The following is a 26,111-nucleotide window of genomic DNA, read 5'->3' as shown; positions in this document are numbered from 1 at the left end:
GTTGCAACTTAGTTCTCTCCTCTTCGAGTCTCAGCTTCATCTCAAATTCTTTATGCTTGATTTCTGACAGCAGTGTTGCCTCTCTAAGTTTCCATTCCTTCTGCTTCAATTCGGACAACAACATTGCCTCTTTAAGTTTCCATTCTACTTCTTTCTGATTCATTTCTGACTGCAACATTGCCTCTCGAAGTTTAAAGTTGCTCTCCCATTTGTTGAGCTGTTGCTGGTGAGCTTCTGCATCCATTCTTCGAAAGGGGGTGGGACTTGAATTTGAATGCTCACTGGATTTTGGAGACTCTGAGATGACTGGAAATGAGTCTTCTCCTTTTGCAGGGTGTGACATTTTGGTTGTGTGACTCTATTGTAGCTTATAGTACGACTAGTATCTTAACCCAAACTATCGTCAATTGGTATAATCCTTTAGCAACTCCTCCAAAATCTTGTCTTGTCCCTTTAAATGTAGAATTCGATCCAGATCTTGAGTTCGCTTTTAACTGTTGTGACATGGCATTATCACACTGGTGCTTGGAGTTTAGCAACACCGTCGTTCCTCAAGAAAGTAAAAAAAACAACAGAATAAAAAAAAAGAAGAATACCTGTCTGTATACTCACATTTCACAACTGAGAAAGTCCTACAACAACTATGTAAAGCACATCATATTCTCAGATGAAAACAAATGACTACAATTAGTATTTTTAATGGTGGTTACATACCAAGTTATGCTTATCTCTCTCTGCTTTTTGTAGCATATCTCTCCTCACATTCCCTTACAGTTCTCCAAAGTGTGCAATGACCCCCAATCGTGCAAGCGCTCTATACTATATGACATCACCTTACATCATCTGAGTAAGACTTCCCACATTGAAACAGGTTCATGTCACCTTAAAGGCTTACGTTGCAATAAAGAATTGCATCAGCAGCATTTTCACAGCTTTGTTAATTGGAGGCAATGTTGTCAGCCGAGGCATATTTCAATAACCTTAAACATAATTTGTCATGTTTCATCGGATTAACCTTCAATGCCTGTACATTCATGAGTCATGAATTCAATTACAATCGGTGAGGTCAACGTTACATTTCTTCCTTCTGTGTGGTCGCACCCCACCAATGTCTCACATGACAGCAAGTCAGAATGACCATTTTTGTGCAACTTTAGAGTAAAAATTCATGTTGGTTCAAATTTTAGAGTCATTCAACTTTAGGGTTTCCATATGAAGAAATCAGGAGAAATAACAGTAAAACAAAGAAGGCTTTGTTGTTCAACTGCTTATTTTATAACATAGAGCCGACACACTGATAGTAATCTGATGTTGATTTAGAACAAAACAGTAAATGCGGGATGTGAGTAATAGCATGTGTGCTTGTGTGTGATCTATATGAGGGTAGACGTTTGTGAGCAACTTGCACTGAACGAGATCGTATTTCCAGGCGGGCTAGACCAGCTCATGACTTAATCATGTCTGGCCCCAAAAATGGGGTAGATCCAAGTGCATATCAACAGAAACTTTATTGCAGAAGTGTAGCATATTTCCACACTTCCTGCAAAAAAAGAACTAGTGCAATGCTTCTGGTTAAACAGGAAGTATAGTCTGCATATGCTCATCTCGATAAAAAAATGAATTACACAATGAAACCACTAATTTGTAAAAGTTCCTATGATAACATTTGATAGAACAGCTTTCAAATATGATTAAGCTGTTGTTTACATGACAACAGCATTAATAACGCGTAGGGGTGACTTTTCTCTGGGTTGTTTTTTTTTTTAAATCACAAATGACACCCATCCATCCATTGTAACCATAATTTATCCAACTGAGGGTCGCTGGAGCCTATCCTAGCTATTTTGAGCAAAAGGTTGACTACACACTGAAATGGTCACCAGTCAATCCTAGGGCACATATAGAGACAAACAACAATTTACGCTCACACCTGTCAGGCTCGAGTACTGCCACTACGCCAGTGACTCACAAATGTCAAATGCCGAAACCTGAGTATGCTGTCATTTGAGTTTTTAACCCCCCCCCAAAAGAATCCTGGGTACCCCTTTTGCAAATGTTTGGTCATTCAAAAGCGATTGGGTTCCCTCCTTCAAACAGGGCATTCAGTTTTGGCATATCTAGGTGCTGGGTGAAGATGTTGATTTTTTTGTAGGAATGATGACAGATGCTGGATAACTTATACGATATAAAAAAAGTTTTCAACAAAAGATTGTCAGAACCCGGTTTCTACTGTATTTTCCGCACTGTAAGTCACCGTTTTTTTTCATAGTTAGGGACTTGTACTCCGGAGCGATTTATGTGTGAAATTATTAACACATTATTATATCATTTCATAGGTTATTTTCACACTAAACCGCAAGAGGGCGCTCTAGGCCTGTGTTGATAATTGTGTTGATGAGTCTGACGTAAGCGACTTAGAAGAGGAAGCGCCGCATCTTCTACTTCTGATGTTAGCGGAGTTGTTTAAAAGTGACACAGAGGATGATGATTTAATGATTTGGAATGACGCGGGTGGTTTGGTAAACTTGTTAGCATGTTATTTATGCTACAGTTATCTGAATAACTCTTAATATGTTATGTTAACCTACCAGGCACGTTCTCAGTTCGTTGTTAATGTGTCATGTAACGTTAGCATACTGTACAATTATTCAGTCTGTTGTTGCCTCTATTCTATTTCTATTTTAAATTGCCTTTCAAGATGACATGTCTGTTCTTGGTGTTGGATTTTATCAATTTTATTTTATAATTTTATTTACAAATAAATTTCCCCCAAAAATGCGACTTATACTCCAGTGCGACTTATATATGTCTCTTCTTTCTTTATTATGCATTTTATGGCTGATGCGACTAGTACTCTGGAGCGACTTATAGTCCGGAAAATACGATACTTAAGTAAATGTTAAAAAAACTATAGTATAAAATAAAGTTCTCAGTGTCAACCAACATATGAAAACGTTTTTTCCTTCACTGTGACATGCGATTATTATACAGCAAAATACCATAACATCCTGACTGTTCACCCCTCCAAGATGTGGGTAGCTGTACTGTGAGGATGCGGATCAAACACATGAGCCTGGGGCTGATTAGATCCAATTCCATTTTGTTACCAAGGCCTGCACTTATTTTCTGACATCTACCATACGGAGCCCTTACAGAGGCCTCCTCGTCTCATTCAAAAGATGAGGAATGGAATGGGCTGACTCAAGAGCATCTGACTTCCATTGCCGGGTGCAGCTTGTGTGTTCCATTTGGCCTCTAATATTCAGAGATGCACAGCACTGTTACCAGAAGCCCACTCCACTCTCAAACACACATGATGTCATTGAGGTTCAATCATTACAGCTTGGAGATGATTCTGTGTTGCGCTGGTTGAGTTGCCATGCTTCTTGCTTATGGCGCACAAAGAATCTAATTGCAGCAGGTAAGATCTACAAGTGTTAATATCTTAACTGTGATGAACTGTAAGTTTCCCTTATCATTTTACATCAACTCTCTCAACATCAAAAAGAAGGCTCAGGACAAAATGATTCAGAGATGTAAAATCAAAACTTGAATAATGTTTTTTCTTGAAGTCTCTACTTTAATCTTTCGATTGTAACTCAGAATAACCTTTCTCCTCATACAGTATTTAGTGAGACTTTTGTTTTCCAAAAAAGCGGGCTCCGAGATCCAAAACAATGATTAAAAGATTTACAGATTCTTTCACTTTCATTTTACGCGGATGTAATGGCTGTTAAAGATTAAGTATGTCAATATATCCACGTATATCTAGTCACTTATTCTATTTCATCGCAGTGTACGGTAAGAATTTCTAACCCAATGTGTTTGACTGTTCTTCCCACCGTTTATTGCAAATTTGAAAGGAGCAAGTGGGTTATGCAATTGCTGTTAAAGGTCAAGTGGTCAATATATTCACGCATATTTAGTCACCTATTCTATCTTATCACAGTGTACAATAAGATTTTCTAACCCAATGTGTTTGATCGTGTGTACTTCCCGCCGTTTATTGCAAATTTGAAAGGAGCAAGTGGGTGTTCGGATAAGGTGAAGGGCACTTAAGGAGCCCAGGTAATGCGACCCAAATGGGCCATCTGCTGTACCCACAACCAACAACAGAAGCTAATAAGCATCAGATCCAACCAATGTCAGTTGAGATAAAGACGACGCAATAAAATGAAACAATCTGCTGCTTTGACACCATGAGCAGGCGAGCTCGTCATTTCACTGCTGGGCCAGGGGCAGGAATGTGCTCTTTGAACCAGCTTTATTTAACAGCGGAGCAGCATGCGCACAGCACGCCCCGAGTCTCAGAGTTGGCAGAGTGACTGTTTGCTCCTAGCGTGGGCACATCAGACGTAAAGGGGTGGGGGGGTGGCACCAGGTCAGGGAGCTGGCATTCTCACCCCTGGCACAAGTTGCTCCCCTTGGGGGCGTAGGAGCTGACACTGGGATCATGGGGAGCACCAGACAGACAGGGGCCTATCAAACAGCTTGTGACCATAACCAACAGTGGCAGAGAACAATGAACGCAATTATTTACAAGAACACAGTCCAAGTCTCTTTAAGGCTCTCCCTATTACGCATGTTTACTCTCGCTCTCCTTTTGGAGAGCAGCAAGGAGGGGCTGTGACCCTGTCTGTACAGTTCTCAGCGGGATTTTTCATGGTGCCCAGGGCTACCCTGCTATTCATGCTCCATTGCCATCAGTGTCCAGCTGCAGCCTTTTTCCTACCAGGCGCACATTTTGACAAAGGTCAAGGGAGACAAATCAAACCATATCGAACGGGTCAGATGTATGAAACAGAAGGAACATGAACGTGATTTTCCATCAAGAAATGTTGCAGGTTCAAACAATAATATTGGGGAATAATCACTTTTATTCATTCATTACACAAAAGAAATCAATTTCCTATTGATTCGCAAAAAGGCAAAAAATCTTCCCACACCGGCACATTTACAGTATGTAGGCTCTAGCATTTAAAAATCCAAATATTATGGACGATATATGTATGTATGCACAGTGCAACTTTTAGGTCGAAGCATAATAATTAATCATTTTGACCTTTGAAGTAAACATTGAAGACGCGATAAAACGATTCACTCTAAAACTGGCTATTTCCCAGGAGGTTTAAATAATGGGGTGTAGAGTCTGTCGACTGATGCACTGTTTCAAAAATATATCAAAGATAAATCCTTACATTTGTACCTGAAGGTATACTGGCATAATTTCTCAGGAAGTCTGTCAGGTTTTGATAAACTAATCAGTATTGTTTTGTATTTTTGCACAACAAATTGGCCACATGTCTACCTCACAGTTCATATCGGTGTCGATATGTAGAAAGTGGATGGATTATTTACATTTATAAATATTGTAAATATGTATTATATTATAATTGTCATTATTATATTACATTATAATATTTATTATTATTATATTCAATATTGTAAATATGGTATCTATCGGCCATCCTTGTCTGCACACCTGATTAAGGTTTGATGGTAGGTTTGATTCTGGAACTGATTATTTGTATTGCTATTATTTTCATTGTTCTAAAATTGGACCAAAACTAAGGTTGACCAGGGCCATGTGTGTGTGAGCCTAGAGCTTCCACTGTACTGTCTTTCACATGTGTTCACGCAGGAACCCAATTGAAATAGTCATAGTGACTTTAATTATTCTTTTTCCGCAAAGCTTGCTGCCACTTCCGTGGTTTCCAGATGACAGTGGAATGTGGCAGAGGGTCGTTCTATAAACAACAAACAACAGTTATCTTGTTTGCCACCGTCTGTGTCAAGTGGCACACAAAGCCAAGCCCAGCATCTGAGAGGCGTCTGCTCTTCTTTCTGCATTTAGCCTTGTCCCTTTCAATGGCTTATAAAAGTGTGGATGTGTGTGCACGCCCTCGGGTGTGGGTCTGTATTCACAGCACAGCACAGTGCTTCTCTGTATTGTATGCTTCGGCTGGCGAGAAGAAAAAAGGCAGAAACAAGAGTGCGGGGGCAAATGAGGAAGAGCTGCCAGCTCACTCGAGAACTGCGGGGAGTACCCCAAACCCCAGCTGCCCAGGACTGGCTGACAGTTTCAGGCCAGTGCCAACCATCCTCAGGCTTCAAGGAGATGGGCCAGACAAAGTGGTAGGAGAGGGATGTAAAAATTCTAAATAAACATATCTCAGTTTATATATCTACTATATAAAATGCCATTTGATGCATACCAAGATGATGTGAATACTGTTCAATATAGGAAACACAACACATGTATTTTCCTGATACAAACCAAGTATCAGTGTTCATATTTTAAGAAGCACTGGAATATAAACCAGTGTACTTTTTGAGTCGCAACAAAATGTGTATGCACCATTGGTGGACTGAATGACTTTCTTTGTGGGGGTTGGCAACATAGAAGAAAACAATGTTTATCTGCAACTCTTCATTACATTATTTGTGTAGGAATCAAAGAAGCAAGTTAATTTTGCAGATAATTGCACTTTTAGTTGCATCAGTGGCCGAGATAAGCCAGAGTTACAAATCGTTAACTGGTGGTGCTTATTCTGGCAAACACCAACCATGCGTTAGAAATAAACAATGTGCCGCAAGCTCTACCTCCACGATACAATCGCAGCAAGCAAGCAATATGCACTTTGAAATTGTGGATTTCTTTTGGTAAGATTGATTTGCTCTTAAAAATCAAGATCAGATACATATCAATGTACAAATTCTCACGCTCTGATAAAATTTAGGCAGGACAAATACGGTACAATAGTCGATAGGAGAATGTACAAGGCAACTACTGTAAACAGTAATAATTGCCTGTGGAAATCCCCACTGGGGTGTGGACACCATTGTCTGAGAACTGACCTAGGGATTAGTCTGGGGGTGCAAAACCAGGGCACCTGGCATACAACTAACTTTATTAATTAGTTCATTAGAAGGCCACTCCTCTATGGTACATCCCTCCCATTATTAAGGTCTGCATTTTCCTGTCTGACTTTTCTGACAGAACAAAAGCTTGCTGCAGTGTTAACTTCATCATGGGTTCACAACTGGGGACATGCAACAAGAAGTGAATCCCACAGTGAGAGGACATTATTTACGTTGGGAGTTTAGAGATGGAAGCCGTTGGGTATGGTGTGGAGTCCAATGGAATCACTCGTATATGATACAGTATCTACTTTATTTCCCCAAATGGAATACAAAGATTGGACAAGGTTGTATAAACTTGCTGTTGAATAAATTGAGATCAGTGACCACAATCGTATCAAACACTTTTGGGATGAAGTTGCGCACAGTCCAAAGGCACAATGTCCAAGAGGGGCCAAACAGCCAACATCCATCTTTTCCTTTGTTTCACCCAAATGCCTATTGTACCATTACCACCCACCTGAAACATGCTAATGACATCAGGTCTCCATCAACGGAGGACATTGTAGAATGAAAAAATATGGGGGCCAATGTAAAGCCTCCGAACTCAAAATCTAAACGATTGCAATAATTATTGAAAGATGTGACTTACATTTTAAGTATGCTCAGATGCAAGATCACTTATTTGCTGGTCCATTCGGCTTTGTTTATGAGATCTTTCATGTGTGGCAGATGACCGCTTTCCAAGAATGAAACAGACTTTCTGATGCATGTTACTTCCATTGTGTGATGCCTTCTGAGTGGTTTGTGTCAACATTGGTGCTGCGTAGCCATCTGTAATCAAGCATCAAAAAACATTGTAAGAACGGGAGCTATTTAAGCTTCTCTTCTCCACACAGCATTGTGGACACCTGATGTCTAGTGAATGAGTGTTCCTCGTGCCAAAACCACCCGGTGTAGCCCACCCTGTCATTGGCAATAAAACAGCCAAGCTGACAATTATTATCTACCTCACTGCCCTTGCTAACAAGCTGACAGGATGGGCAGCATCTGTCTGGCTGATTAACACAATTTCTGTACCCCCCCCCCCCCCCCCCCCCCAAAAAAGCACACTTATTTATGTAATTTGTATTAATCCCTTGAGTTTATCTCAGAAATTGCAGTGTAGACAAAATCTCAATACATAAATCACCATCAAAAAAATAAGAATTGTAATTGTGTTAAACAATTTTTGTGAGTATTTTTTAAATGATGGAAAAACTTAAAGTACAATTGAAGTGCCTTCAAGGTTGTGATACAAACGCAAAATATCATGATAAATGCTAGTGGAACAAAAAAGGGATGCTGTGGGCTTTGAAGCAATACAGTGACCAATGTAATACTGCCCATAATATTGTTTAAAATGTTAAAAATCACATGCATTTAAGTTAATGAATGTCTTCATTGATATACTATTTCATAAAGGAGTATTATTTCTACTTTCAACCACAATATTGAATTTGAATAAGACTGGATGTTCTTGGAAACTGTCTCAAATATATTTTTGTAAGTAGCGTACAAATACCATTGTCACCTCCCCATTGTTTTTAAGAGGTCATTGCACAGGATAAGGCAACAACAGAGACTTTGTACAACAATATAGAACAATAAAAAACTGATAATAGCTCAGCCTCTTGGACCTTATCTGACAGAAAACCGCCATAAAAACTTGAGTCTGAGAATTTCTTTTAGAGAATTATGACTGGGATTGAACAATGAAAGAAGGAAATTCTAAGAAATATTATTATGGTCCGAAGATGTTGCAAACTAGTGATTTGATGTGGTGTGGCGATGCGGACCACTACGTATCACAATCCATACCGTGTTTTGGTCTTCAGATCTGTTATTAAAAGACATAATATGCTGTTTTCCCCTGGGATATCTCAGTGGCAGTTGACACTGACAAATTATGAGTAATTCAGGAATTGGCCCACACTCTTGACAGCTAAAGTGGAAGTGCTACATGCAAGTGATGAGTGTTTATGAGTTAAAAATACATTTCACATCTGCACATCTTACGTAACTACAGTACAATCTGAGTGCACTTGACATATTTTTCAAGCACATTTTAATTAGTCCATTTCGAGGTTTGAGACTGTGGCATGAAGTGGGTAATCCAGTCCTGACCTATATTCATCTTGGTGAGAAGCAGAAAGAGGGATGTTCAAAGGCAATGTGTCTGCTAAATATGATATATGCATAGATTTCAAGGAAATGAAAATGAGGCCAGGCCAAAGAGAGTGGCAAGATGGCTTTGGTGGCCACTTAAATAGCCAACCATCCATCTGTGTTTATAAGCACGTTGAATTTGGTCACACAAAATTATGCTTGGGAATAGATTTTGGTTTGCATTCAAATAAGCACTCTGATTATGGTTCACATCAATCTAGAGTATTTGGGGGCGAATTGACTAAGGGATTACACTTGTAATTCATTTGAGTGCGAAAAGAAATCTATTGGACAATGTGTTGACATTGCCTAAAGATTGATTCATTGATTATGACTGAAGCCTCTAAGGCTGGATTTAGTTATTTCAAGGTTGAAGTGACCCAATCCAGATTTTGTCCTCTGTGACAGTTCAGATTCATTTCATGGCAAATATATTTGGTAGCCTCTGATCGGATTCATGCCTTGTGAATAAATAACGCATCTGGTACATCTAATCACGTTCCTACTTAATGTGGATTGGGAAATTGATGTCAATCGTAGAAAAAAAAAAACAGTCAATGCAGCAATCAGTATAGCCATGTTGGATGGGACTCTCAACCTAAATCCCCCACCCCACAACACTCATAACAATAAACAGTGGTGCATGGACGACGGATGAATGAAAGCCCCTCAGACTTAAATAGGTGTTGGGGATTTCATAAAAATTGAAATGATGTCACTCATATCTTCTTTAATTATGTTCTAATGTTTCTGTGAATAAATCAAGTTATTCAATCAACAATAAATTAAACCCACACAAATCAGCAGGCAAACTGTACTTCTATGTCATGAAGCCCTTGATAACCCCTCTAACGGCCATCAATACGGCTGAAACATCAACGCTTGGAAGGGTGCCGCATCCCCAAAATCAAAATGTCTCAGCTTGGATGAGATCCTAGTTGTTCTTAACATCCTTGCCAATGACATAGTCAGGCTCCTTCAGACTAGCGAACTTCTTCCTGGCTGGGATCTGCTTGCTTGTTCTCACAAGATCCAACACATTCATAACCACTCTTGCCTGTCGAACAAGAAGATCAAGGGCAGGACATTTTAAACGAGCTAATTCTGAAGGTGTTGCCAAATTTTTTTATTGTTGAAATGAAAAGCAAAATATATGTTGTGAGAAATGATTAACAATTATTAATTTAAATATAGTCTGCCATGTTATTGACTAATGATGAGTCCAGGTGTACTTCACCGCTCAACCAAAGTCAACTGGGATAATTTCTAATTGCTTGAATTAATTTTAATTAAATCAACAGACTTGATTTTTTTTCATAATTGTATTGTTCGTTTGTTAACAACTTTGCCATTTCTTGGCCATAAGTAATACATCAGTAAAAATGAGATATGCTAAGAAACAACAATAATGTTTTTACTTCTGGGCCAGTGACTGGTGGTGAATGTATCGAGATGAATTTTGAAAAACAGACTGTTAAAGAAAAGTGGAGATTGTTGCGTAAAATACTGCAGTGTTTATCAATAAAAAAAAAAAGCATCATAGGTGAAAGTGTGCATATTTATTGTAGTAATTTATTGCATCCCAAATGTTACAGTACTGATGATGATGATGATTTTGCTTTTCCTTGATAACTGGCCAGCCAGATTTCCGTCACCCCAAAAATATTGGCTTGACATCCCATATAAACATATATGGAAAGGTTGGCTCTCAATAAATGCTCCAGTACAGTGTAGAGGCATTGAAGCGCTTGTGTGCTCAAATAAAAGTTGCAAAAGTCACAGGAAAAGCATTTGTGATTGAGAATTATTTCAGGAAAAATTTATGCCAGTATTTTGCACTTAGTGACTAAAATACCCTTAGACTTTTTTCATTCAACCTCTTTAACACACACTCATAATATGTCACTCTCGTCTCTCCTTTTCTTCTGCTTGATGACCCCCAGCATCATCTTGAATATTCATAACTTATCTCTGATGAGCATGCTAAATGGGTGTCAAGATGATTTGGCCACATGACAGAACTGGGTTGTCTTTGATAAGCGCCGACTTGAGCCTAAAAAATAGGACAAGACGGACGGCGAGAAAAGAGACGTTGACCTCACAGGGTTTGTGGGGTACATATTTGAACCAATCAGATCACTGGAGGAAAACCGTTGGAGGTAAGACTGGGCAGCAATGGAGAGGTCAGTAGGGGGGCAGACCCCTGCGGTGGTCCCAGGGGTGAAAGTCATTGTCACAAGGCTTTAATGGGTCGCAAAATTCCTAAACTGACCAAAACCTGTGAACGATTGAGAAACGAAAGACATTTGTGATTCAAATAGGATCTCTGGGGGTTCCACCATGAGGTATGCAGTTGGGGAAACAAACACTCTTCCATAGCCTCAAGGACAAGCTAAGGAGGTCCTCCTGTCTCCTGCACATATTTTCCCCACAACACATCTTCATCATATTATATCACAAAACATTGGTATTTTCCTGACTGTGCTTTGAACAAAGACAAAAAGATAAATGGCATCTGGTCTTGTCTTTAAACATCAATTACAGACAAACAAACATTAAAAGGGAACATTTTATGAAGTTCACCCAGCATGCCATTGCAGTAGGTAATAATTTGCTATTTAGTCATCATTCCATGAGAAGCCATGGCCAAGCTTGACGATAGCAATAATTCAAACCAGTTATTTCTTTGGAGTTTTCTGGCTGGCATGTTAATAAACAAAAGCGAACATCTTCATGCAAAACGGACTTTTTATTCATAAGTTGCATCTTACAATGGAGAGATTCCAGCTCGCTTGAAATCACTGCACATTTATACACTACAGGTATTGTTTCCTCTGCCAAGTCATTTGGCCTCACGGTCCTGTCACACATATACTAGTACCAAGCACGAGAACAGAGACCACCAACTGGACATCCTCTCCTAAATCTGCTATTGGTGTTTACCAGGCACGTATAAAACATGTGCATGGACACTCAGACTTGACAAAAACCTCAGAGGAAATCCCAAACCTGCTGGCTAGCTAATCTTCACTAAATCTGCCCCCCCATTGGCTTTATCTGCCTTTGTTATCAGTGCCGGTTCTGGAGAATGGTAGGGGGTCACGAGGGTAAGACTTCTTTTCCAGCATTTGCTTGCATAGAGGGGGGCAGGAGAGGAGAGTTTGTCCAGGCAAGGGGCCTCCCCTTGCTCAACTCTTCAACCCACCACACTGCAGCCCCCAACTCTGATAATTTTGGAAGTCTTTTTTTTTCTTTATCCTGTCTTTTCTTCCAATTCCCCTCCTCTATAACACAAATAAATGTGTGATGGATGAATGAGCAGAGAGAGGCAACACATCCCCCATCAATCTAGAGCCACTGAGCTTGGGGAGGAGGTGGGAGCAAGTCCCTTCGTAGGCCTCCGCAAGACTCAGCAGCGTGCCCCCCATGTCTCACACCCAGCTACTGAATCCACACTGACAGAACCTGATTATCAGCAGCACATTGTTTGATTCCAGCAACTTACGGTGCATGTTACTGCACACACCGTATACTGTAACCTGTCTGACATGTCAGACAAGATCTTGGAACTCAGTACATAACCTAGTCCATGTGTTAAAGACGCTAACCCAAATGCCAAAATAATTATTCATAAGGAAAACAATACAAATCATAGAATAAGTGAGTTAAATAGGATTGGGAAAGCAATTGTAAAGTTTAGTGTCTGCTAAACAGAGACATCTGCAATACAGTCATTCTCTCTCTCTCTCTCTCTTGCTCTCAGACCAATATGGACCAACCAGGAGTGAATTCCAGCATGATATCGTCACAGGGAGCAAAGGGAAGGCAGGGAAGTGGTTTTAGAAGAAAAAAAGCAAATCCTGGTATAAATGTCTGCATAGGTCGGTGGTGTTCTCAATATTCTCTCAACATTACTGTGTCTTGCTGCCGAGGCACAAAGAAATCAGTTGCGGCCAAACATGTTTACTATAAATACAGTTGTATTCGCAGCGGACGGCAGATTTGGAGCTGCACTATACGTATAAATTCAGAATTAGTCAACCCCTGCAGAATTGCTGTTTGGAGGAAGGTTTTTCAAATTCCAATATTTTTCTTTTTTTCTTTTTCTGTGATTTGTTCTCTTCATTATCCCCACAATACTAGTAGAAAAGATATAGTGAATGTTAAACAGCCTTTTTGGAAGATTTTTATTTTTTGCAAAGCATTTCAATGGGCTTCAATTACCGTATTTTCCGCACTATACTTAAACTACGCGAACTTAAAAGCCTTAAACTTCCTCAAATACTAACGATGCATCTTTTAATAACGTGTGCCTTTTGTGTGGACCGAGTTCCAAAATCTCTAAATGTTGTTGTGTGGCTGCCGACACATGAACGTAGTAATATGTAAGTTGACGGCGATCAGAGAACACTATGTGTTACGCAAAATACGTAAAATGACAGTGATGAGCCTATCAGAGGACATTACGTTTTATGTAAAATACACACGAAGATTTGAAGATTTTCCATTCTCATGTGCTTGTGGCCCTGCACTCTCCAATGGGCTTCCTCTCAGCACTATGTGGTATTTGTCCCCAGCTAAAATTCAGAGAGCTAAGCACGAGCTGCAAACTTTCCCAAGGAAACCATCCAGCAGCATGCTACTGTTTGACCTCCCTTGTTGCAGAACAGCCTTGATCTCGGCCTTCTCCTGTTCTCCCAGTCTACTTCCTCCAATGAGTGGGTGAACAGACCATTGTTTCCATTAAGAATTGACTCCTAATAAGACAATCTGTAATGGTAAATTTTCATGGTCACGTTTAGAGTTTGAATCTTCCTTCTTGCATATTCAGATTTTGTTGATTTTGTTTCAGAAGCTGATTTTTTTTCTGGTTTTACCACTCCATGTTGTGGGAGTTTGCCTTTTTGTAGTTCATCAAAAGACAAAAGTTGACATTTCCTTTCTTTTATTTGGCTGACCAACGCTTCCCTAAAAGCAGTTATTTTTAGTGTATAACATCATTACAGCAAACAATAAGGTGATTGTCCACCAGGTCCAATGGGATTAACACCTGACATCATCTCGCCTTGATTCTTTAAATAGGAAATCCTAAAGCAGATGCAATCATTGAGAGAAGAGAGGTCCTGTTGGTGAGTGACTCTTATATGACAAGCGCGCACATCCACACACCCACATACTGTTTTTCACCGTTTTGGGAAATGTAGTTTCTGTGAACGTGAACGCGCTGTCGCTACGTGCTCATGTTGTTTTAATGAAAAGCAGCAGCATGTGGAGTTAAGTACATAATTTATTTCCTGGCAACATTTAACACTAAGTTTCATGAGGTTATCCACAAGTCATTCATTTCTGAAACTTATTTGTCTTGTTTATTATTAGACCGAAGATTTTTATTTATTTTATTTTATTTTTTTTAAACTCCTCCACAAGTCATATGATCAACTGAAGGCATTCATCTGACTGGATGTAGAAGTGGTATGTACAGGCTTCCAAAACATTTTTTTTTAAATGAAATGGACCGCAACATTGGTAAAGGTTGTGTATAGCTTCAAGGTTCATACAAGGAACAGAGGCCAATGTTAATCATAAAAGAAAGTATATCTATACACAAAATAAAACAAAATTATGTTACAGTATAAATATGTTACGTAACATAATTAATCATGCCTAATAATTTGAAATGCCGTAATTTCTGGACTATAAGCCACTACTTTTTATTCAGGTTTTGAACCCTGCGGCTTGACGTCCGATGCGGCGTATCTATGGATTTTTCGTGATTTTTGTGATGACTTGATCACTTATAGACTCGTAAAAAGGCTGTGGACCGCTGTTGTGCTGCACCACTTTGCTGGGCGGAGGGATATGTGACATGGTCACTGGGGAATAGAGTGGTGTGTATGTCCATCCGCCAGGTAAATAGTGCCGTATAATTGACACAAAGAGACAGAATGAGATCAAGACGGACATTACAGAAGAAAGGAAGCTTTTATACACAAACCCTCGTTATGGGGGACAAAAGAAATGCATATGATGCCGCTTTTAAGTTAAAGGCAGTTGATTTGGCTCTTAACGTAGGAACTACATTTGAGTTGCCTGCAGTGAAATGGATGTTAGGCATGACATTTTCTTAAATTTTATACAGGTGACACCATTTTGACAAGCGGTTACTCATCATCATTGTATAATTATTTCAGAAATACTACTCCCGTGTGATTATATGGAACGCGTGAAAAAGTGAGCGGAATCTGCACAGCCTGCCCCTGCTGCTGGCATTTGGCTGCCACTAACCCGCGGTGCAGCCACAGCAGCAATCAATCGTGTCATATTTTCATGATGCACATTTGCAAATTGAAAATTATCATGTTGAGATTTTAAGGCATCTTCATTATTTCCAAGGGGGCAATTTGTTTATTTTATCTCTCGCATACTTGCAAAATCACTCAAGACTGTGAACTGAGTTATTTTATACTTTTGCTGTAGTGGAGATAAAAATGTTTTAGTTTTTCTATGTTCATCTTTTCCATCGTTTCCCTTTTTAAAATGTAATATGTTAATAAAATGTTGAAATCATGGTAATACTATCTGGTCTCTTTAGTTTTCAGCCCAAATGCTTTAAAATGAGCAGTTCAAAAGAAATACTTAAATATTGTGGTCAAAATTGAGATGGGACCTAATGAGAAAAAAATAATTGTGCTTAAATTTTCTTTTGCCATAATGCTCAGGCCTAGTCATGATGTCAAAAACATGGGTTGGGACTGGAGTGGAAGCAGTGCGTGAGAAGCACGTTCATGGCTGTGAAAATACAGGATTATGTGGCAACTCGATGGATTGGCGGCACTTCTCTGCCGCTCTCTCTGAAGTGCAGTCAAATGTCGACCTACTGAGGACTGCATTATGATACCAGGGGAAATCACATCCTCTCTGTGACCGCTTCATCTCTTTGTGGACTCTCTGGTTTCTCTTTCTATGGTGCAGTGTCTAACTGGGAATGCACCTTGCTCATCCCTCGAGGACGGCCGGGAACCCACGTCTGCTCGTCACCAAAAATGTCCCACTCACTTACCCTGATACCCATTGAGACTCTGGGAACTCATGGGAACTTTCATTTCCATCTTTGGTACATTTCCTCTCAGTAACAACTACCACATCAAAGTTGTTAACTTTGACCAATAAAATACAAATCCCTCCGCCAGAGCAGATTCTGGGAAAATAGTGAGTGAGTCATGTGCAATTAATGGGACAGTGATATCTTGATTGAGGGAGTTTACATTCTGTGACCAATCTCATAGTTTATTTTATCCATATATATATAATATCAATTATAAATTCAAATATTGCTTCTAACTGGGACAAATCATTTACTGTAAAACCATGAATTGAAATGACTTGTAAATACAAAACACAGGAAATGAGTTTATCATAATTATCAATTCAAAACCGGTAATACATACTTGGCACACTTGCAGCCAACAACAATTGGTTACATTGCCTTAAGGACTTTCCCAGATAAAAGTGCTTACCGTATCAATACTGTCCCAAGCTCCCTCCCTTGCCTGCAGTGCTGTGGTATCATTTCTGGCCTCTTTGTGCACAGGGGGATTTCCAGCCACTGAAACGGTGAGCTGGTTGGGAATGGGCGATTGACCCCTGGGCAGCCTTTTTATTTTTTTATAATATGGGAACCTCGTAGTAAACATCACAGAGTCACACTTTGTTGCACATTTTGGAGAGTAGAGTAACATAGTGACATAATGACACAGAAATGAAATGAAACCAGGGTAAATCTCCTTCAGAGCCTTGCAGTGAGAAACAGAGAGGAATTGAGGCAACGTTCGAACATGTGTGTATATAGATTTGGATTCGGTTTGGTCTTTGAAAAGTGTAGCAAGTTCTCAAAAGCCATTAGGTTTCCTTAATTTGCTTCTTTGTTTATTTATTTGAAAACGGTATGACTTAAGGGAGATTCTGATTCCTAGGTTCCGCTGCATAGAACAGATCCAATGCAATATCTCAAGAACCAAAGTGGATGGGGTTTCAATACTCAAGACAAGAAAAGCTTACAGGTCATATATAGAACCAAACATTGTGCTCCTCTTTTACAAGAGAAAAACTAATCAAGTGTCTCAATGACCAAATCACACAAAAGACATGTTGGTCCATTGGTCATTAACGAGCGCACAGAAGGTTAATCAGATCTACTCGGCAAATGCAGAAACCCCCCAGCTGCACAGAAACCATTCTTCTCCTAACAGACTTGTAACTGCAAAGAGACAGACGGACAGATGCAGCTTACAAAACAAGTCGTGAAGAGGAATTCCCGCCATTTGGCAAATACAGTAGAACAGATGAATAGCTTTTGTTGAAGGGTTTCACCGGGCCTGGTTGACAGAGGGCTAAAGTCAGTGCGCCCCGGCCCAGCAGACAGACGAGACAAAGACAGACCAGTGTATTTCACCCACAGTTTTTCTCTAGGGGCCTTTTCACCGCTAATCCACTGGGCTTGAGAGAAGCAGCAGGACAGGTCAGTAATACTGCTCTACCTCTGAGGAGGCCTTTGACTTTGGCAGCATTATGACGCCAGATAAAGGAGCTAGACGCTGCCTTCTGTGTCGCTCAAATCACTCTTGTCGAGTTGATCCTGATCCCTGACATTGTGCTGGTGGAAGCAAGGCTGGCAGGTCGGTGGCTCAGTCTGATGGCCAGGTAAGCTTCTGGAGAGCCCAGTGCTACCACAGTCCTCCCTTGCTGGACATTCATACTACAGACTGGCTGTCATGAGATCAAAAACAAACATCCCAAACTTCCATAACCTACTCCCCTCACTGTTTTCATTTCTGTCTTTGTCTCCCACTCTTTCCCAGCTCCAGACCATACTTCTGGATGCCCAATATTATCCCAACCCACTTTTTTTTCCAAATGTGGCTAATGTTTGTGAATCAAAAGCACTCTAAATATGTCACATTCCACATAGTGCCTATCTCTGTGGTGCTAGGACTTTCTCACACAACTTAAACCCTATTTTCTTTGAATGAGAGTGCTCTATTGTTGTCGGAATTGTCCATCCAAACCCTAGCAACTTCCCCAAATCGGTATGCTGTAGGAATTTCTGGCTCCACTGCCAACTCTAGCTACCTGGTAAAGGGGATTAGGTCTGCTTTATACTTTGGTCAAGAATGCGGAATGGCTGAACTCCTGACCAAGTCAGACAGGCTTGACATTCAAAGCTTGTGTTGGAGAGTGATGCCTTCAAACTCTGGTGCCCATCACTCCACAGAAAATTTGACCACTCGATTGTAATACAGTACATGGGAAACAATAACTTAATACTATATAAAGCATACATGGGGAGATGCTTCTATGACAGTCAGGGACCAAATAAATTATGAGTGAAAACCCGCACTTTAATGATAATAGAATATAATCCTCATTGCACCTTTCATTTTAGAACCTCCTCCAATCCGAAATATTTTATAGCCATGTCGTTAGGCCCATCTACCACTCGTCTGTCAAAGTTGCTGAACGAAAATAAATGTTTTCATGATTTGCATGTCTGCATCGTGATCATAACACCAAGTAGCTAACGCACAGCAGCTCTTGAATGAATGTCTGAAGTCTGATGGCCGGGACTTTTGGGAAAGTGGACACATTTTCATACCCTCAAGACTACTCTAGAACCTCATATGACACCAGTGAAGAGAAAAACAACTTTGTGTCCATTTTAGAGGGACAGCTCTCAAATCAAAGAATATTCACATGAGAATGGCCCAATCAATGTCCAGACCTAAATCCCATTGAGCATCTGTGGCAAGATTTGAAAATTGCTGTTCAGAGATGTTCTCCACCAAATGTGGCTAATCTTTGACTTTTTTTTTCCAAATATGAATGAAAAAAAAATCTGTGTGAAAGTTGGTAGAGAAATATTTCCAAAGACTTGCAGCTGTAAACGTAGTACATAAAGTATTGCAGCAGGGGGGCTGACTACAAGTGAACACCACATTTTTCAGATTTTCTTTTGCCTAAAATTTTAAAAGCTATGTACTCTATCATATCTGTTCCACTTCATAATGATGTGATGTGCTACTTTGTAGGTTGATCATTTGAAATCTTGATGAAACAAACAATGAAGTTTGTGGTTGTAGGGTGGCAAAATGTGAAGAAAAAAAATAATCAAGTGGTATGAATATTTTTTCAAGGCACAATACCACAGCACATCCTGTTAGAACAGGACAAAAACTTCCTCTAACAAAAAATATGATAAATGACTTATTATTCTAGTCCTGCCATGCAAACATTCTTATAAATTATGTAACAACAGGCAGTTATGAACTCGTATCTTAGTCGAATATACCTTTAGCTTGAACAAGGACAAGTGAGGCTCTTGCCTGGCACCTAATGCCTTCCTCCTGGCACCAGGGACCACTGAAAGATTCCTCGGGCCTGTGAAACCAGCCGGCTGTCCACAGGGTTCAAAGATTCAGCAGATTCCAGGGCAGCTCTCAGGGGAGAGTTACTTTGTGAGTGACCACAAAAATCCTAAAAAAAAAAAAGCTCATATATTTGAAGATCATATTGTTACAGCTGCTAAAGATACAGTGATGCCTGAATGTCCTCTAAGATTGCTGTTCACTTAACTTAGCTATTCAACTTCATCTTGTACATTCCAGGTCTAAAAGGTCATAAAAATATGTGAATCAGGAATAAAAAAAATTTGCATGTGGGTAAAAAATGTTGATCCCTTAAAAGGCGGCAATGTGGAGGCCTCCAAATTCGGAAAAGGGATGGAAATAAGTTTTGATTGAAGGTTTGGTTGATGGCTGATAAAGGATGTGGGAGTGAGAAACTTCATGTGTGTGCGTGTGTATGTTGGGTGGTCATCGTCTAGTTTTGTAGAAGTCTGTCCAGATGGACTAAAGTCCACAATAGACTGAGTGGGAACATAACAGAAACCCTAGCATCAAAGGCAAGCGGGCTAACTCCAGAAACGTAGCACTTCCAAGTAGCACATGCACGGGTATCAAATAAACTTAACCCTGCTGTCAGACAGGCCGCCTGGAAGGAACTGACTTGAAGGTCATGACCTTGTGAGCACAAGTCAAATGTTGGCATCCACAGCGCACAGACAGTGTTGAAGTAATCCGCACTGTCCCCGCCTGGCATGCCAGATGGCTCCAAAATCGACTTTTGAGTTGATGGAACTCTCTAAAGACCCATGTTCCGTTCTGGCTAAATCATCAGAGGAGCAGACTGACACATAAGAAAGATGGCAAATGTCACATCAGGACCACACACCATTATAGAAGATTTTGCCATAATTCATTTTGTTGTATGAATGTAAAACCTTGAAAGATCAAAAGAGGAAAAAGTATGATGAATATCAATTCAAGCATATCTATTTAAATGTCTTATATCTATGATCTGAAGTTGTTTCCCACACAACTTAGGTCACAATGATACATCACTTCTTAGCTTGAATATACGTAACCATGGTAACCTAGATAACAAACATACTATATGTACCACACCACGGCATAGTTATCATCTCGCACTCACGTGTAACGATATTTTCTGAAATCTTTTCTAGAGGCGCGACCATAATTATCATGAATCTGATTGCTCTTCATGCTGGTCCGTTTTTCCTGTGAGTGAAAATACTTTGTATTTAAGGGGGCGAGAAATTATTTTGAGGATAAATACTATTGAGGCTCATAACTGACAAGATGCGATTGATGGGTTTGTATCTCATTCAGTGATGTCAAATCCAGGTCCAAAAAGTAAAAACCTGCCACACTTTGGCTTCTAATCAACAATCAGGTAAACACGCTCCAGAGAGTGAGGTCCTTTACCTCTCGTTTGATGATTAGCACCTATGGCTAAATCCAAAATAGATCCCCCAAAAGAAAGAAAAATAATATAAATAGCACAACAATAACTACTAATAACGGGAAATATCGCCAATATTGACAAAAAGATTAGAAAACTTTTTTTTTGTCAACCACAAGCAATACATTGTTTCCTTCATAAAAGTTACATATGAAGATGTAGTTGACATTTAAACTTGCACTATATCATAGAAAAAAAAAGTTTATAAAATGTCTTGATAAATGTTCTAGAAGGATGAAAAAAAACAACAACAACAACAAGCAGTTGCTTCATATTCCTAGAAATCCTCGCAAACATGAATACCAAGAACAGGAAGTACACAAAGTCGTCATCGCGCCACTATGTTTCCATTGTACTGTTTGGTGACTTGTCAACGGATCTTGTGTGAACACTTACCCAGGACGCTCACACTTGTGCATATTTCACTTACAACTACATGTACAGTTATTTGGCATAAGCCATTTTGCATTTAATAACTATATACAATACTCTATTCTTTACAATTATACAGATTTAAGCATGACCAAAAAAACAACAACAAAAATGGTCAGTAAGTTTTTGTTTCATGACCTCATAATTTAGTCTGATATAAATCACAAAAAAAACAGCCTCAGTGAATTTTGTCCTTGAAGTTAGACATTCATTAAGTTAGGGACAATATGACTGAACATGTGCATTACACGTTTGGTGGTCGAATGTGACGACGTGACATGTCCTCAAACTCCATTTGAGTGTTTCTTGCATTTTCTTTGGCTTTTCATATGTGTGCACAAATTAGTGATACAGATTGGGATTTGAGTGGGTGTGGAATAGGGAACATCGTGTCATCATTTGGGAGAGTCCGCATGCATCGTGTGAAGTCAGGCGAGCTCCTTTCAACGATAACACCGGAGCTTTATGCACATTTATGGGAGTAGTTAGCCATCTAATTACCAGAGACTGTCTTTCCCAGCTAGCTAGCTATCTTAACTAGAGGTTGCAGCTGCTCCGCGGCAACAAAGATTTATTACTATATCCACCTGAGGACTCTCATGGGGAAACGAATATGTTAGGAACTTCCAGTAAGAGACTTCCGCTAAAATGCAGAAGAAGTTCAATCTGGGACCACAAGTGCATCATTTTTAACTGACCATTCAAACTCAGAAGGACATAAATGTGGATAGGTTTGTATGCCTTGAGAACAATTATGTAATCTTAATTAATGCGATACTAAAGGGCAAACCAAAATCACTTATATTGTATGTTTGCATTGTTTTTTGTGTCCGACTCAGTCAGTGCTTAAAAAAATGAAATGAAATGATAAATTATATTGGACAGTTAAATCGTCCCAGTGTTTATGACCTCACTCTTTGTGCTTTCACACCTGCTGTTTTGTGTGGGGATAATCCGTCTTATTGGAGACCGTTGTTGACAAATGGCTTTCAAATATTTCACCAACAATAGTTTCAAAGTGAACGGTTGATGAAGTCAAGGAGCAAAGAGAAAATCAAACTTTTATATATTATGAAAGTAAATTTATCATTCGAGGAATACATCTGCGTTGAGAACTTGAGACAGTAGTTATGTATAAATCAGGAATGCCATTTGTTGATCTTTTTTTTTTTTAGCACAATGTCATTTATAAAGAAAAAAAAAAGGTGTCTCACAATACAATAAAATGTCGCTTGCCACTGTTGGGGAGTCAAGGTCAGAACATCCTTTCAATTTCTTCTTCCACTTGGAAGATTATGATTTTGTACTCTAATCATTTGTAAGTGTCAATAGAAAAGTTCCCTTTTGTCATTTAGGGTCACCGGTAACTAGACCCAATCCAAGAGGTGGGAGGCCCTTGGACTGCTCACCACTCAAGTCCAGGGCACATACAAACAATCACATTCACACATATGGTCAATCTCAATGAATTTTACTTGATGGTTTTGGTGTGTGTGTGTGTGTGTGTGTGTGTGTGTGTGTGTGTGTGTGTGTGTGTACCAGGAGAAAGAAAATCAAAGCCCACACATGCTAAACACTACCCCACCGTGATGCCTGCTCCAAAATGAATTTTTAATTATCCATTGAATTAATTGCTTCACAAATGGATTTATTGCATTACCAAAACACAAACATATTATTTTTATTTATTCTATTGAGAGACCCAGGCTTCTGTGGCAATTTTTGCCATGAGTACATGGACCATGGTGCTGATTTTTATTTTGTTATTACGACCTCATCACTAGCTCCCCCCCAAAGACAACTTTTCAAAATAGACCTTCTAGAAATGAAACACAGAAACTGCACATTTAGTTTCCAACCAAAAGGAAAAAGTCCAGAGATCTTCCTCACACGTAGGATGTGAAAGATATATAGAAAATGAAATATGGTTTTTTTTTTTACTATTCATATATTCAATGTTTGCATACACACCCTGTTACTTTAGAGAGAACCTTACAATTAGAAAAAATATATATATTTCCTATATCAAGTGTGACTTTAATCATAAACTTTAGAAAACTATAGTTTCACAGTTTGAAAAAGACCAGTAGATGCAGCAGATAGTGTGTTCTAATGAGTGAAGAACATAAACTAGCCATCACACTTTCCATCATTGGAGCAACCTTTATCAACCAATGCACACGTTTAAATTAGCGCTTGACTAAAACGCTTGAAATGACAATTCAGAAGTCAATAAAATGTATGCAGTGGTTCCATCTTAAGGTCACCAGTGGGTACTACAAGAAACACAACATCTCACTCTCAAACATCTTTTTGTAGTTGACTGACTTCATATAGACGCACTTCTAAACTGCCAACAAAAATGCATTCCTTGTATGTGTGGCATGTATCAGCACGACAGTGGAATGAGAGAGAAAAAAATGCATTATCTGCAAAATAAGTTCTATCACTGAGACCATTGACAGTTGCACTCAGTGGAATCTAAGAGGTCTGCATGTCATTGACCAGAGGGTTCCGTTCCATGCAGCACAGATTACTTACTAATGAAAGGGAGACAGAGTACAAAGTGAGCCGTGGAAAATGTCATAAATTCATGAAGTTAACAGCAATATTCTAAGTATCATTTTGACACACTACCTCACTTATTGTTGACAGTTTAACCGTATTGTGTTGCGTAGCCTGGACACTGACTGTGTGGCCAATTTGCATGAAAGACAAAGTTGATTCGGAGCTGGGGAAGAGGCTTTAAAATTTTAAGATGCTCACTGAATGGAGATTGACAGCGGTCACAACAGCCGTCTCGGGTTACGTCAATACCGTGGTTCGGCTTTTGTGTGACGTCAGACTGTCATTTCTGAACATTTTGGTTTTGTTCAATGCTTTAGCTTGCTTTTACCAAGTAGTTTGTGAACATGGAGAAAAACATCAGCAATGGCCTATTATATAATTAATCGGGACATTAGGAGATGAAGGTACAGATTTGGCTGTGCTCAAGTGGCACATTGACACTGCCAAATGGGGACACAGTGAGAGCCAATTTCTGCCCCTTGCAGAAAACACTTCACAAATGTAGACTAATAGGATAAATTATCAATAATTGTCCTATTTCCAGAGCCAAAAAGGCATTACCTCGGAATCTAGGAATCAAAAGTGTTATCTTTGAAGCCGTGTACCCCTAAAGGCAAGATGATATCATTTTCTACAACTGTATTATGGGATAGTGTAGGTGAAGCATAAGGCCTGTTAGCGTACAGTAAGAGATTCAAGATGGGGGTTTTGAGCCGATCAAGAGAGGGGGAAGCGGAGAGATTGAGTGGAACAAGCAAGCACACATAAAGCCTTTTTTTTCCCCACCCGTATGTACTCCCAACCCTCCCTCTGTCTCTCCCTCTCTCCTTACTATTACAGCAGCATTAGAACCTGAGCTGCTAAACTGTTCCAAGATGTCAGAACTACAAAGCTCTCTTGAATGAGGGAATGTGGGGCCCAGGGTGGCAAGGGAGTCTGGAACAGCTGGCCCAGTGGTGGGGCCTCTTGTTCCCTCGCTCTACAGCCGCTCGCTAGCTGGGACAAGACAGGGGCATTTGGTGAGTGAGTGAGTGAGTGAGTGAGTGAGTGAGTGAGTGAGTGAGTGAGTGAGTGAGTGAGTGAGTGAGTGAGTGAGTGAGTGAGTGAGTGAGTGAGTGAGTGAGTGAGTGAGTGAGTGAGTGAGCGAGCGTTAAGAAAAAGACAAGGACTGTATCTCATTCTTCCCAGTTTGAGAGGAGATGAACAGGGATGACCAGCTCCAGGTCCTCCAGACCAAAGTTGTTGGAGCAGACACAATGTGGAGTCTTAAATACTGCGGGAGGTTGAAAACTTGCTGTCACATAATAAGTTGGTGGGTTTCGGATGAAACACAACATGGGCTTTGTTATTAATTCTAAAAAATGATATGGACAGTTTAGATTTTGATTCACTTGAAAATATATCATCGTGTGGTCTCGCAAGACTTGTTTTGGTTCGCACCCATTATAAATGACTGTTTACCAAATAAACAGCACCATGGGGGGAAAACAACCTACAGCTTGTTTAAAACAGGCTCGCTCAAATGTGCCAGTACAAAAGTTAAAGGCAGCTCAACCAAAAAGCTCAATGTAGAAAGCCAGGTCGTATTTGTAAATTTCAGACAGTTGGAAATGCATTCACACAGAAGCACACGTACACATGGGGGCAGGGAGCTGCATCTCCATCTGCTTATGCTGTGTGCGTAGGGAGACATGGAAAATTACAGAGAGAGGTCTTTGTGGCTTCCATTTTGTCTTTGGTGTCGGAAGTGTGACTTAAAAGGAGGAAGATGAAGGGAAACAAACTATTTTCGACAAGAGTGCATGCGCACTGAGTTGTTGATGTCTTAGCACACAAAGCTGTGATATGAGATTCTGGATTATCCCAGGGCGGTCGGTTCGCACTACAAAATAAATCTTGCAGCAAAACCTCACTTCACAAGACATTAAGGTTCAGTAATGGTGGCGAGTGTGCTAGGTGCCACAGAGTAGGATTCAGGTTTGCATCATGTGAATGAACGTGCATTCACATAGCGCCAAAGATATACTGAACAGATCCATAAAAATACATAAATAACATTACTGATGGGGAAAAGAGTGCTACAGAAGTCAAGTTCCGTAACAGCAATGTATTTTGTTTTTCTCAAAGTTTTTAAAGACCTCATCCAGTTGAGCACCCAACCCAAA

General features: G+C 39.8%; 1 protein-coding gene and 1 long non-coding RNA gene across 4 annotated transcripts in view; one reads left to right on the top strand and one right to left on the bottom strand.

Annotated features, from left to right (window-relative positions):
- Positions 1 to 26,111, bottom strand: part of LOC119124636 — an 87,962-nt gene that overhangs the window by 41,380 nt on the left and 20,471 nt on the right. For all 3 annotated transcript variants that reach the window (XR_005098305.1, XR_005098306.1, XR_005098304.1), the window contains exon 2: positions 7,514 to 7,695. This is a non-coding gene — a long non-coding RNA (uncharacterized LOC119124636). The remainder of the gene's footprint in view (positions 1 to 7,513; positions 7,696 to 26,111) is intronic.
- LOC119124631 lies at positions 5,385 to 13,433 on the top strand. The gene is made up of 2 exons (XM_037254784.1): positions 5,385 to 6,135; positions 12,833 to 13,433. The coding sequence occupies exons 1-2, from the start codon at positions 5,719 to 5,721 to the stop codon at positions 13,355 to 13,357; spliced, it is 942 nt and encodes a 313-aa protein (XP_037110679.1). The 5' UTR covers positions 5,385 to 5,718; the 3' UTR covers positions 13,358 to 13,433.

This window comes from Syngnathus acus, chromosome 6 (assembly GCF_901709675.1).
Source record: "Syngnathus acus chromosome 6, fSynAcu1.2, whole genome shotgun sequence".
In the NCBI taxonomy this organism is placed as follows: domain Eukaryota; kingdom Metazoa; phylum Chordata; class Actinopteri; order Syngnathiformes; family Syngnathidae; genus Syngnathus; species Syngnathus acus.
This window is presented reverse-complemented; position numbering and strand designations above follow the sequence as displayed.

What these genes read in the sequence shown, in the direction of transcription:
- LOC119124631 (XM_037254784.1), top strand. Translation starts at nt 5,719, where the DNA reads ATGACAGTGGAATGTGGCAGAGGGTCGTTCTATAAACAACAAACAACA. An exon ending in GAGATGGGCCAGACAAAGTG is followed by an intron (nt 6,136 to 12,832) that starts GTAGGAGAGGGA and finishes TCTTGCTCTCAG; the next exon opens with ACCAATATGGACCAACCAGG.